The sequence below is a fragment of the Balaenoptera acutorostrata genome, chromosome 3 (genome assembly GCF_949987535.1).
Source record: "Balaenoptera acutorostrata chromosome 3, mBalAcu1.1, whole genome shotgun sequence".
In the NCBI taxonomy this organism is placed as follows: domain Eukaryota; kingdom Metazoa; phylum Chordata; class Mammalia; order Artiodactyla; family Balaenopteridae; genus Balaenoptera; species Balaenoptera acutorostrata.
The window spans coordinates 71,941,365-71,954,772 of NC_080066.1; the positions used below are offsets into that span (position 1 = coordinate 71,941,365).

The 13,408-nt window shown below is 54.6% G+C and overlaps 1 protein-coding gene across 2 annotated transcripts in view; it reads left to right on the forward strand.

Annotated features, from left to right (window-relative positions):
* The first annotated feature begins 275 nt into the window (after positions 1 to 275).
* Positions 276 to 13,408, forward strand: part of IGDCC3 (immunoglobulin superfamily DCC subclass member 3) — a 41,786-nt gene continuing 28,653 nt past the window's right edge. For both annotated transcript variants that reach the window (XM_057543892.1, XM_057543893.1), the window contains exons 1-2: positions 276 to 396; positions 2,642 to 2,947. In XM_057543892.1, the coding sequence (XP_057399875.1) occupies positions 306 to 396; positions 2,642 to 2,947 (397 nt within the window). In that variant the 5' untranslated portion in view covers positions 276 to 305. The remainder of the gene's footprint in view (positions 397 to 2,641; positions 2,948 to 13,408) is intronic.

Here is a 13,408-nt window from a genome sequence, read left to right on the forward strand (position 1 = left end):
GGGGAGGGAAGGGGGGCGGCGGGCGGCGGGAAGAGGGAGGGGCGGGCGCGGGCGGTGCGAGTGCGGAGCGCGCACCCCGGGCGAGGCTGACAGATCGCCGGGGTGGGTGCAAGATGGCGCAAGCGGCCGCGCTCCCCCTGCGCCCCCGGCGCTCCTAGGCAGGCATGTGGCCCCAGCCCCCAGCCGCCCGGGCTCGGCCCCGGCCGGAGCCCCGGCCCCGGCCCCGGCGCCGGCCCCGCGGGACGCTGTGAGCCGCGAGAGGCCCCAGAGCCGCGCGTTGCCGAGCCGAGCGGACCGCGAGCCCCATGGCTGCTCCGCGCGCCGCGCCCCCGCGCTGCCGGCCCCGGCTCCTGCTGCCTCTGCTGCTGTTGCTGCTGCTGCCCGCGCCGAGCGACGGTGAGCTAGGGCGCCCGCGAGCCGGCGGCTGAGGACCGAGCCCCGGGAAGGGCGAGAAGGGAGTAAGCGGGCGCGAGGGGCGGACCCGGGGAGAGCGGCGCGGACCTGCGGGTCGGAGGGACTTGCCCGAGAAGGGGAGGCGAATGGGACGGGGCGCTGAGGCCGGGTTGCCGGGGGCGGCAGGGGGATGCTGAGGATGGAGCCCCCCGAAGAGAGACCGGCATTCCGTCCGCTGCGTCTCCAGGACTCAGGGCAGTACCCGAGCCCTGACCGAGGGGCAAGGAGCGCGGCAAAGCAGGAGCTCGGCGGGCAGGCTGGAGTTGGGGAGAGGGGGAAACGAGCCATGGGAGACCGCAGGGCTGAGGCCCGTCCGAGGGGGCGAGCTGGGGTGCTTGGAGCCCAGGGGTGGGCACAGAGTGGCCCGAGGCGGCCGAGGCAGGAGACAGCAGACCCCGGGGGCGGAGGCCGGGACCGAGCGGGCTGCGCTGGGCGGAGAGAGCACGTCGTGGATTTGGAGCCGGGACTGGGACACGGAGTGCGAGGGAGAGACCGAGGATGAGGAGGAGGAGGAAGATTCCCGGCGGGCCGCGCGTGGGGAGGGATAAACCCGAGAGACACCCCGCGAGCTGAGGAAGGGGGGAGAGAAGCCGACCGAGGGCTAGCGAGCGGCGGGGATGCTCACGTGCCCGCCCTGCCCCGGAGGGTGCACACGCAGAGCTCGGGGTTTGCCGGCTTTGCCGCCCGGAGCTCCGTTACCACCATCCTGTTCCCTCAGTGCCTGTAACGGGCCCATCTCACGGGAGAGGGGCGCAAATCTAGTCCCTTCCCCTCCCACCCCAAGTTCTCAACAGACACTCCTCTGGGCAGTATTCTCTCCCCTCTTAGCTCGGGAGAAGCGGAATATCGCGGCCGCCTCTAGCAGAAACTTTATCCCCCAGTTGCTGTACTGGGCTTGGGGTGGGGAGCTGAGGCTGCTGAAACGCAGTTCCTGGGAAGGATGGGTAGGGATTTGAAGGGGCGTGACCCTCAAATGTCTTAAAATACGAATCACCTATCCCTGAGGGTGGGGGAAACGCCCCTAACCCCAGCCTTCCTCCTCCTTTCTCCCCACCCGCCGCCCCATCTCCCCCCAGCCAGGGAGGGCGCTGGTCTGTTAGGGAGGGGCCAGCTCCCGGATCGCTAGTTCCTTGGAAATGTGAGGAGGGGTCTGTGGATGCCTTTTCAGCCCAGGTGGGTTCATTCCTCCTAGAGTGAAGTTGTAACTGGTCTGGTAAGTTGCTCGCTCGGCATCATGCCTGGGATTGGAGCTCTTGTACTTCCTCTCCGGCTTCTTCTGATATCCTGATCACCCTCTTCTCCCTTCTCTTCTTTCCCCTCCTCTTCCAGTTCTTTCCTCTTCTGCAGGAGTGAAGAGGTTGCTGGGAGTAAAGGTTCTAGGAACCTCCCTCTTTCTAAATTTTGGGAAATCTGAGTAGATGTTTGGTATCCCTCATCCTCCTTATGACAAAGGCAAAAGAAGCAAAGCAACCAAAACCCAGAGCATCCTAGGGGTGGGGCAGTGGAGCTGGACCATCGCCTAGCCTGTACCCGGTACTGGGCCCACACACCCTTCTCCCTGCCAGGCGTCGGACCAGGCCTCAGATGGTTTTGCCAACAAAATGAAGCAGTGATTTATTACTATCTCACTTTATATTTGTTTAGAACTTTTAACTTTTCATAGTGCAGTGCCTTTGAGTCTGTTAGTCATATTTAACAACCCTACGACGCAAGCCATATTGTTGTTCCTGATTTAAACAGACGAGGACCGAGAAGCCCGGAGAGGTTGAATACTTTACCTGAGGTCACACCCTGAAAGTCTGTGAGGCTTCAGTGCTTAACCGGGGTGACCACAGAAGTGGCAGCGGCTGTATTGGAATCAGTGTTGCTTTTAGATCCCAGATTTGCAGCTATTAACTCTGAGGCCTCGGACAAGTTGCTTAACATCTGTGGGCTTCAGTTTCCTTTTCTGTAAAAGATACAAATAAAAAAAAAGATGGTAGAAACAATATCCATCTCTCTGAGATGGTCTGTTGATTAAGTAACTATACTGCATGAGATGCACAAAGGTCTATATATTAATAGAGATTCCTATTAACATCACAGAATGATGGGGATGGGGTACACAGATCCAGAGAACTTGAACACCTTTGTCTGCTCATTCCACACTAACCTCTCCTTTTCCTCTCATCTCCCCCGCCTGATGCAGGTCTTGGCCACTCTGCCGAACTGGCATTTGCTGTGGAGCCAAGCGATGATGTTGCAGTCCCTGGGCAGCCTGTAGTGCTGGGCTGCAAGGTGGAGGGGACCCTTCCAGTGCGAATCACCTGGAGGAAGAATGGGGTGGAGCTGCCGGAGAGTACCCACTCCACCGTGCTGGCCAATGGGTCCTTGATGATCCGCCACTTCCTGCTGGATGGAGGAGGCGGCCCTTCAGATGAGGGGGACTATGAGTGTGTGGCTCAGAACCGCTTTGGGCTGGTGGTCAGCCGGAAGGCTCGAATCCAGGCTGCAAGTAAGTGGGTGCCCTTACTTTTTTTTTTCCAGGCCATGGGGGGATAGAGGGAGCAGTTCCATCTTATGCAGCTTCTGAAGCCCTAATTTCTCAGCATGGGTCAGTTGAGAGGGGCATAGCAGTAATTTGCGGTGGTGGAATTATATCATATACTCATTTAACTGATTGGAATGCAATTTGACAAGAATGTAGCCAAACACTGTTGTGGGAAGAGGGAGAGAGAGACAGCAAGCTTTATCCAGTTCTTGGGTCAGTGTGTCTTAGTTTCCATATGCCTGTATATTGTGAGCATCCCAGTCTATTGGGTATGATTTTTGTGTTTAAATATAAACAATTGTCATACTTCGGGGGTAATTTAAGAGATTTTTGAAGGGTAATTTTGGTTACGTGCAATTTTTCATTACGTGCTGACTTTCAAACCTTTTGGGTAGAATAAAACCTCACTGTACCAGTGATGACATTCTGAAGCTTGTCAACAATTTGCTTTACAAAAAATATGGTAGAATAATTTCAGGGTTAACACAATGATGACATTACTCCCACTCACCTTCATGCTAGTGTACTTTTTAAAAAATTTCAGCTTTATTGAGGTGTAATTGACAATAAAATTATAAGATTTTTAAAGTGTACATTGTGGTGACTTGACATTTGGTGTGCTTTTTAGATTGGGAGAGAAGAGGTGTTTCAGCTCTAGACTTGTGCTTTGCTTGTGCTGATGGACCACCAGTAATTGTGATGAAATGATGGCCATGCTTTACTGCCCTTTCCTGCAAAAAGTCTGTTGTTGTTGTTGTTGTTTAATCTGTATACACTCATTGTTACATAACAATGAATTTTTACATAAACCAAAATTATTTATGTATCTTGGGAAGGTGGCAGGCTGTGAGGGTAGGAGGTCATGGTTGAGAACCACTGCTCTTGAGGAAGGGCAAAAGTTTTGCCAAGTGGAAAATGCTCTCCATCCCATATCTCTCTGCTTCTGTGGGGGGGTGTCCCTTAAAGGGGTTGCTTTAACTTTGGTTGGTAATCATTTTAGGGAATACTTATAAAGCAATTGCTGCATACTGGGCTCCCTGCCTAAGTGCTTTACATGAATTATCTCATTTAGTAATCGTGATGACACTGGAAGATAGACAGTTATCATCCCTCTTTTACAGATGAAAAAACTGAGATTTAGGGGGATTTGTGACATTCTGGTGAGCAGAGGAACCAGGACTGCAGTCTAGGTATTCTGAACCCTGCACAGTCCCACTTAACTCCTGTGGCACGCTGCCTCTTCCCCATCTGATCGCTGACAAGTTTCTTCCTGGCTCTGAGGGCATTTGCACAGTTGCTCTGAACGGCTGGTGAGTGATGAATCATTCTGAGGCAGGAGCCCTGTAGTTGGGTTTAAGATGCCCCTTTGTTCTAAGGATGGCTCATCCAGGCCCCCATATGGAGCTCTCTGGGAGGCAGCCCTGGACCTTGAGACTGAATCACTTCTGGCTCAGCGACCCCTCATCCCCCGGTCCTCCTGGCGGTGTAGGGGAAGGCTGGTGCAGCTTCTGAGCAGATGGCTGGGTGTGAGGAAGAGAAGCGTGGACGGAGTGTAGGGACCCGAGGAAGATTTTCGGGCGGGAGAAAAGAGACTTCTCAGGGAGCTGCTCACTGGCTTGTGTCACCACTGAAAGTTAGATGGCCCCTGCATCACCAGCCTAGAATTCTGGGAGATGAATCCCCAGGTGTTTATATATAGCTAATTGTAAATGTGCTTTTCTGTAAATGGTAATACCTTCAAGATGTCTGGCTTCCTTAAACTCCTAACAGTATAAGAAAAGTGAGCTGTGGGCTCTGGCTGGGGGAAGGGCCAGTGGGCGAGGTCAGCTTGGTTAATCCTTTGGGGTCCTGGGGACAGCTGGGGGTTTGCCTCCAAACACTGGCAGTCTGATGCAGCCTCTCTCCCCCACAAGGCTCGTGGCCCCATGGGGAATGCTTGGATACCAAGCAACCAGGTGGCTGGATCCCCTTTTCTCACTTCATAGGCTGATGTCCCTAGGAACCTCCAAAGCTGATTAGCTGCCTGGGTTTTCTCCTTTGGTAATAACTCCCTGCCCGCATGCCCGCAGGCAGGGCAGATGTTGTGTGACACGGGAGGGTGCCTTCTGAAAAGGTGTGAGGTGCCCTCCAGAGCCCCCGATTCTCCTGCCCGCTCCACAGGGGCTGATAGGGCGGGGGTATGCTAAGCACCCCTCACAGACACACAGTCCACCCAGTGGACTAACCCAGTGAGGCAGCTAGGGGTCCAGGTGAGTGTGGGCAGGACTGCTGGGGCATCCAAGCTCTGGGCCAGAGGCCGATGGCTGGGAATGCCCCCTCTCCCATCCCAGTGGGCTTGGATGCTGTCATTGAAAGATGTCCTGCCCAGGATGGGCTACACTACAGGCTGATTCCTTGGGGGCTTTAGTTCCAAGCATCTCCTTTTTAGGACAGTGGCTCAGGGTCCTAGGAACACTCGTGCTTCCAGCATGTCTGGTTTCTCTGCCTTGCTGTTCCATGTGTTTATAGTTTGGGGGCTGAAAATTGAGACACTTGTTAAGAATGAGACCCTGGACAAGTTAATCTCTCCGTGGCCCAGTTTCCTCACCATTATGCGAAATGTGCATATAATCCTAGTTTGTAGGATGGTTGTAAGGACTAACACACCCCATGCTTTGCCTGGCACAGAGGAGGCGCTCGGTAATGGAGTCAATACCTTTTTCTTCATTTAAAGGTGATTCCACTGATGTTGCCAGCAATAGCAGACTGCCTGAATCCGCTCCCAGCCCCCCAGCTTTCTCCCGCGCTGGGATTCAGTTAGGGAGTACTCTAGGGAAATTTCTCAAGGAGTAGAATTATTGGAGCCGGAGTACAACCTGTTCTGTTTTAACCCCTTCGTGGGAGGGCCTGGGGATTCTCCCAAGCCTCTGAGCATTGTCTGAAGCTTGGCTGGCCTGTGAGACCCTCTGCCATCCCTCTGGAGGGGCTCCAGGAAGGGCATGTGGGTCACCCGATCCAGTGGGAACATGCATTGACTCACACCTGTTGAGGTCTGTGTGCCTGGATGACTCCAAGGAGGGATGGGCTACAAGGAGGGGGGATGACTGGGAGGGAGACCCACCGCCAGCTCTCCTCAGGCAGATGCCCTCATTTCCTGCCTCTCACTTCCTGGCCTCAGTTCTTGGTCTCAGGCCCCTTGGGAAACTGGAGCTAGATGATCTAGATCAGGACTTCTCAGACTTTTCTGTGCCTGTGAGTTACCTGGGGATCTTGATAAAATTCAGATTGTGAATCAGTAGGTCTAGGCCAAGGCCTGGGGTTCTGCAGGTCTAACGAGATCCTAGGTGATGCCAATGGTGCTGGCCCACAGGTGCGGAGGAGAGCCCCCTCCCATGTCAGAATCCCTGGCTCGGTGGCGGGGGGGGGGGTCTGTGGGCAACACAGTGAAGTCCATAGAATATGGGCTTCAGAGCCACACCTAGGTGGGTCTGAACCCCAACTCTGCCACTCACTGATGATGTGTTCTTAGCAAGAGTTACTTTGAACTCTCTTGAGTCTTTGTGCTCTCATCTGAAAAAAATGAGCATAATCCCATCAGCCTATCAGGGTCGTTGGAGGATTAAATGAGGTGATGGATGGAAAGCACCTGGCACAGGACTTGGCCTCTAGGAAATGCTCATTAAGTATTATTGTTAGTGCTAGGTATTGAGCGCTAATTTAGGATGAGGACCAGCCTGTTCCAATGCAGGCAGGGCTCTCAAAGAGCCAGGAATGTCTCCCCCGCAGCCTGGGGCCATCCTGACTGGGGTGCCCCGCAATGGTTATGAGGGTGGGCTGTGGAGGCAAACACACCCCCAGCTGGAGGGACTTGGGTAACTGGACTCTCTGAGTCTGTTTCCTCATCTTTAAATTGGAGGAAATAATACTTACCAAGGAGGAATGCTATGAGGATCAGCTATGAGAATATGCGTAAAGAACTTAGCACAGTGCAGGGTACGTAGAAAGTGTTCCTTAGATACTATCTTTATCCTGGGGAGGTAACAGAGGTGAGAAACGTGAAATTCTAAGCTCCTTTAGATGTGGTGGTTCCGGGAAGGCACTGGTGAGCCCAGACTCCTAGAAAGAGGCAGCGGAGTATGGTGAGAGGAGCGGAAGTCCAATTCTAGTCCCCTGCTGTCTCCACCCCAGTAAGTCACCTACGTCTCAGGCCCTCAGTCACCCACTCCTAAAGGCTGAATCATTCTCAGCCTGTCTGAGGGAGGGCAGTTTAACTAGCTACTCTGGAATCTCTTTCAGCAGCAAGACCCATGCTTGTGTGGATCTGGGGGCAGGGTCTGGGCAGAGGTCTGTGGAACCAGGTCTGGGTGGGGGGTTGGGAAAACTTTGGGCTGGAGCTGCTGGGTGGTACAGCTTGTGTGAGGGGACCCCGGAGGGCCTCAGTGTAGACAGTGGGATGTGCAGGGAAGTGGTTCCTGGTGCAAACCCTGGAAGCCTTTGTCACCTGGAGGCCTGGGATGTGGAACCCAAGCTTTTCTTTCCTCCTTGAGGGGCAGCTCAGCCACAGTAACCCTGAGGAAGTCTCCCCTCTGCCCCTTGCACGCGTCTGCCTACCCATTAGAGCAGGAAGCAGGCGCTGCAGCTGAGGTGCTGCCGGTGTGATGAGTGAGTGGCCATGACAAGGCCTACTCTCACGCCAGGCGGGTCACCCATAAGCATGCTGTGGCGCAGAGGTAGGTGCAAATGGGTGCGGGTCGGGGCCTTCTCCCTGCCAGTCAGTACTCCACACACCAACCCCATTTGGTGTTCCTGAGAAGCTGTGAGATGTGATGGAAAGGCCCTTGCCTGGACACAAGGAGTCCTGTGTGGCTCTGGGCAAGTCACTTACCCTCTCTGGACTTTGCTTTTCTCATCGTAATATTGAGCATTTGGACCAAGGTTCATCTCTGCTGTACCGTATTAAGGCTTCCTTTCCATCCAGTCAGTCCTTGGCACATGCCTACTGCCTTCCCTGAGCCTTTTCCCAGTCTATTCTGCTCGTCCCTTACCCGATCCCTCCCCAAAGACCACTTAGTTTAGAGTAATTTCTTCTTCCCGCTCCTAAGGCGGGGAGTACTTGTGGTCTGCGGCATTCAGGCTCAGCCCTCCTCTCAGTGAGGGCTGCTTGCATTGTTAAGTAACTGTTTTGTGGCTGGATAGTCCATCTGTCTCCTCAACTAGACTTTAAGCTCCTAAGGGGCTTCTCTTCCTTTTGTATTTCTCACATCCCCTGCCTGTGGAGCTTGGTAAAAACTAAATGAACATGTGGCCTTCTGGGTGCAGAGCTCTGTCTCTCTTGGCTTCTCTTTTGCTTTCTCTCTGTTTCTCCCTACCTCGTAATTGATAGCATAGCTCATAGGAACAGAAGCTTGTGAACAGGGAGGATCGGCAGGGGAATATAACACACTCGGGGCAAAATCATGGGGTGGCGGCTGCCGTGTGTTTATCTCTAGAGGAGCTGAGACTCTCTCTTCCTCACCAGATGGGGTGCGAATCAGAGACCAAATTGCTTGGTAGCCCTCATGCCTGGGTTTTGGAATCTCCTGCCTTGGACTTTATTCCCTGGCTGGATGAAGGCTGTGTCCCCAGGCTCACTGGCCCCAACTGTGGGGGGAGGACCGCCCCTCACCCCACCAGCAGGACTTGAGTGTGGAAGTCGAAAGCTTCTGGTTCCCACACCTTGGCTCCACTGTCGCAGGCAGCCAGCTGGCCCCTTGAACACAATGTGCAAATCTTCTCTGTTCCTGTTCCGGCATTGTCCGTGGCCGGGCGCCTTGGCTGGGAATGTGGGCCGGTGAATAGGAGAGGCATTTGCAGCCTGCAAATGAAACAGGCCCCCAGCCCCCCTTAGCCCCCTATTCCCTCCCCACCCCCAGGGAGAAAGGACTTTTTCACTTCTGGCCTTCTTGTATTGCCTTTCCTTCTCCTCTCCAAAGTCCCTGCAGCCATGTGCGTGCGTGTGTGTGTGTGTGTGTGTGTGTGTGTGTGTGTGTGTAAGAGAGACTTTTCACAGCAGCTTGAAGGTTGTTCAACACAGCCTTCAATAAAAGTAGAATGGAACAGAAGGGCACCCAGGATGGAAAACCAAACAGCTCACTGCTGTCTTTGTTTAAATTGGACCAAGTGATTCCAAAAATGTCTGCCTGTGTAACTAACCTATGCCTCCCTAAGATCTCTGGCCGTAGCCTTGCTGCAACAAGAAATGTAGAGACCAGTAGTGTGTGTGTATATTGCCACGTGGGCCCCTGTGGGCACCTGAGCATACAGGTGTGTGCTGAAGGAGGTGCACGGGGCTTACGATTGGGGTCCAGCTCTCCTCAAAGGAGTCTCCTGTGGGAATCCCTCCTCCCTTGAGCAGTGTGACCAGGCTAGAGATCTAGAGTGGACAGAACTGGTGTAGGGCAAGAGGGAGTGGTAGATAATTCTATTAGGTCCTGCAGCTGAAGTGAGGGAAGAGGGAGGAAAAGCCTTAGGTCACTGGTGGAGGGTGGGGCTTACATGACAGCCCGGCCATAGTACCTCTGGGGAGTCTAGGCCATAGTTTTCTTACTCATTAGACGAGTGCCAGCAATCTGGCTGCAATCCGAGCCTGCTGGCCGGGGCTGCTCCATCCTCCATCCTCCCTCCCCCACCCCAAACCCCCCACCTCCCCACCAAAGGACCGTTCTTTGATTTCTGAGCTCGCTTCCCCTGCCCCCAACTTTGTTCACCCTGTTCCAAGAAAGGCTAACCCTTTGTGACTGCCTTCAAATGTAAGGGAGGAGCAGAAAAGAGAGTGACCTCTATGGATGGGAGCAGTCCCGGGGGCTTCCTAAAGAGGGGTGACTGGACAGATGACATTGTGACCCAGGGAAAGTGGAAAGGCAGGGGCCCAGCAAGGGCCTGAAGAGGGGCAAGCAAGGAGAAGCTTCAGGCCAGACCCCAGACCACAGGGAGATGGAGGGGGTGGGAGTATGGGCTTAATCCAGGCCAGCGCCACCTGATTCAGGCAGAGGGCTCCAGCCCACGCTCTCCATCTCTTCTCTGGATCTTAGTCTCGGGGCTCCTCAGTCTTTGACACTCCCACACTCTGCCCCACCTCTGCCTTCCTGTGAGGCCATGTTTAGGGTCTCTGTCTTTATCACTCCTTAGTCCTCGTTTCTCCGGCCCTACCGTCTTCCTTTCTCCTGCTCTCTTTATTGTTCTGTCCTTCCTCCTGCCTCTTTCTCCAGTTGTAGCAATTCCAATTCTGTGTCCACCATCCTCTGCTGCGCTTGGAGGGAGATACCTGTGTTTCAGGAGGAAAAGTAGGTGAGCTCAGGCTTCAGCATAGAGCAAAGACATAGGAAGAGGAGAGTCTGAGAGGGTGAGCTTCGAAGAAGACCCTGAAGGAAGGGGTTTGGGGCCTCCCCAGCAAGTTGGAGTCTCCCTGGGGGCACACCTTCCCTGAGAGGAATCTGAGAACACTGGCCCCTGCTCGGGGCCTGTCTCTGAGCCCGGACACTGACCACAGTGGGTGGGTGGGGGCAGCCCCCGGGCTGCTCTCTGGAATGCTGGTGTTGGGTTGCAGTGCAGATGCGAGCAGTGATAATGGGCAGGAACTGGACTTTCTGGTCTGGCTGCTGCCCCCAAGGCCATTGGAATGTGAGGGGGGGACTAGCAAGAGGCCCCAGGGACTTGGGGTGGGCAGATGGAGACCAGACCACCTAAATGGAGAGGAGGAGGAGAGAGAACCCAGTTCTAGCCCTTTCACTGAGTTGCAGGCTACAGCAAAAGAATCCTAAAATTCCTGGTTTGTCCAGGACCTTGGAGGTCTTCCCAGCCTCTAAGTAAATCACAGGCATCCAGACTACAGGGGACACTTTGGAGCTCAGCTGGTCCCACCTTCTCATTTTACAGACTTGAAAACTGAGGCCCCAAGGGGGTAACCTGCCCAAGGATGTGATTGGTCCTCCAGCCTGGGCAGGTTACAGAGTCCCTTGTGCCTCTTGCCTTGCCCGGTGCCTCACTGCTCTCTGGTTGGGGAAGGGGGAGATCTTTTTATATCCCCTCCAGGGCAGACTGGCACATATATTTCCATTTTTTGTGTGTGTCCTGCCCAACCCCAGGCTGTGTCTGTGGTTGTAGTTCTGGATGTGAGTGTTAGCCAGCAGATCTCGGGTATGGGCTTCTGACATCCATGGCATATTTCGGAGAGCCTCTGAGTTTCCAAAGCACCCCGTATGCTGAGCTGAGTGGTTTGAGGGCTACCTAAGTGCTGGTGCTGGTGATGAACTAACCAGTAGTAGTGGGAGTGGTCCTAGTGATATGCGGCTGCACTATCCTAAGCCCTCTGTGTGTTAATTTACTTAATTCCCACGGCATTTCCATTGGTAGTGTTACTAGTCCTATTTTACTAGTCCTATTACTAGTCATTTTACAGATGAGTAAACAGAAGCCCAGAATGGTGAATTAACTTGCCCAAGGGTACACAGTAAGTAGAGAAGCTGCGATTGAAACCCGGTCTGCCTGACCCCAAATTCAATGGCCTGAGTGTCCTTAGTGGGGGCGAGTCCCTTGAGAACATAATCAGTATTTTTGCCTCAGAAATAGAGCCAGGTACCTGGGCACATGCAGGGTGGGTGTACCGGAGCATTGGGAACAGAGAACAGCTTAGAACCCCGGCCAGAGTGGGAGCCACTTCCGGGTGTGCCAGACGGGGCTACGTGCCCCCAGCCCCAGCTGCTGCTGGAGGCCTGCGGAGAGTCTGGAGGGCAGTTAGGCTGGGATGCTCTGCAGAGAGAAGTCTTGTCCTACCTGTGAGGCTGGGCAGAGGGGCTGGGTACGGGTTCCCAGCAGGAGAGGAAGCTGGGAGGGTACTGGGGAGCTTGAGATAGAGGTGGGAGTTAACATCTTTCCAGGAGGAAAGACACGTTCCCCGCCCCCCGAGGCCCCCTCAGCTCCCTTTCCCTTTCTTGTTTCCCACATAATGACGCTGATTGCTCCACATCTGTCATAATTACTCTTTGTTTGAAAATTCAGAACAAATCACAGGAGAGGAACTGGTGTGGCTCGGGGAAGGATCCTTCTCCCCAGGGGTTCTGGAGGTGGGGGCCGGGGAGTAGGGAAGAGACGTAATCAGCCTGGAGGACGCAGGAGCCAGGCTGCTGATTGTCCTTGTGTTGTCCCCTTGCCTGGGCAAGCTGGCCTAAGACCTCGTGGAGTTCTGTGGCCCCCACCGCGACCACAGTCCCTGCCTGCTGTGGTGGCTGGGAGATTCTGCCACCACCCCGACCTGGGTGAGGGGTCTGTGCGAGGCCCCTGCTCCCCTGGCCCCACTGAACAATGTATTGGATGGCGGGCTTCATGGTAAACCCAGCAGCACCGCGGGGAGGGCAGGCTGTGCCTGCTGGGAGGGCACAGGGCCTTACTGGCAAGGGGAATGGGCAGTTGCGGCTGGGGTCCCTAGAGCAGGGCAGACTTTGGGTCTCTGGGTGAGAACCAGGAATGGGGGTGGACAGAGCACCAGACCAGACCCTCTTGGGATCCAGCAGCAGCCCTGGGTGCTCAGCGTTTCTTCACCCTCACTCTCGGCAACCTGACTTCTGGGGTAGGTCCTGGTTCCTGCCCCCATCCCTACCTGAAGGCCCTTGGTCTGGGGGCTGATAATTCCACGGGGCATATGCTCTGGCCTGTGGCCCTGCCTACCATGGACCTGCCTCCACATCATCCTCCCCACCTAGCCCTTTCCCACCTGGGATGGTGTCTGCAAATTCGGTACTTGTGTGGGGAGAAATCAAGGACAACCTAGAATTCATCCCCAAACCCTGCCTGTAATAAAACCCCGCTTGCTCTTGCTGTGGGACTGTGGTGGGACTACAGACACCCTCAGGGAGCTGGAGCCAGTGTGAGATGCAGATAGACTTGCATTGACGACCGGCTCTGGGTTCAAGTTTCCTCCTTCCCTTAAAGTTGTTAGGCCTCAGTTTGTCTTGGTGGGAAATGGGAGGGAGCACTGCCCTGCCCATCTTTCAAAGGGGAGAGGATGAGGAGGGTCCAGGCATTTGTAGAATGTAGGGTTATGCCCCCCATCCACCAGTGGAGGCACCCTTTATTCAGGCTTCAGAGATCACTGGTGTCAGCAGGGCAGAGAAGCTAGGGGGAGGGCTGAGTCTCGGAGACCGGACTTTACGGGAGGTTCCTGACTTGGACTGGTTTGGAGGGGACATCTCCTCTGGCCTCACCATTATTGACTGAGGGTCATGGTAGGAGCCTGGACTTGACATGGACATCATCATTACTTCCGTGCCCTCCTTGGCTCCCACTTCAACAAGAAGCCGCTTTTAATATGTAAATATTCAACTCATCCCTGTGTGACTTGGGACCCACAAAATCCAAAGTTCACCTTCCTGGACCTCAGTTTCCCCATAGGTGGAAGGTAGTGTGGAGAGG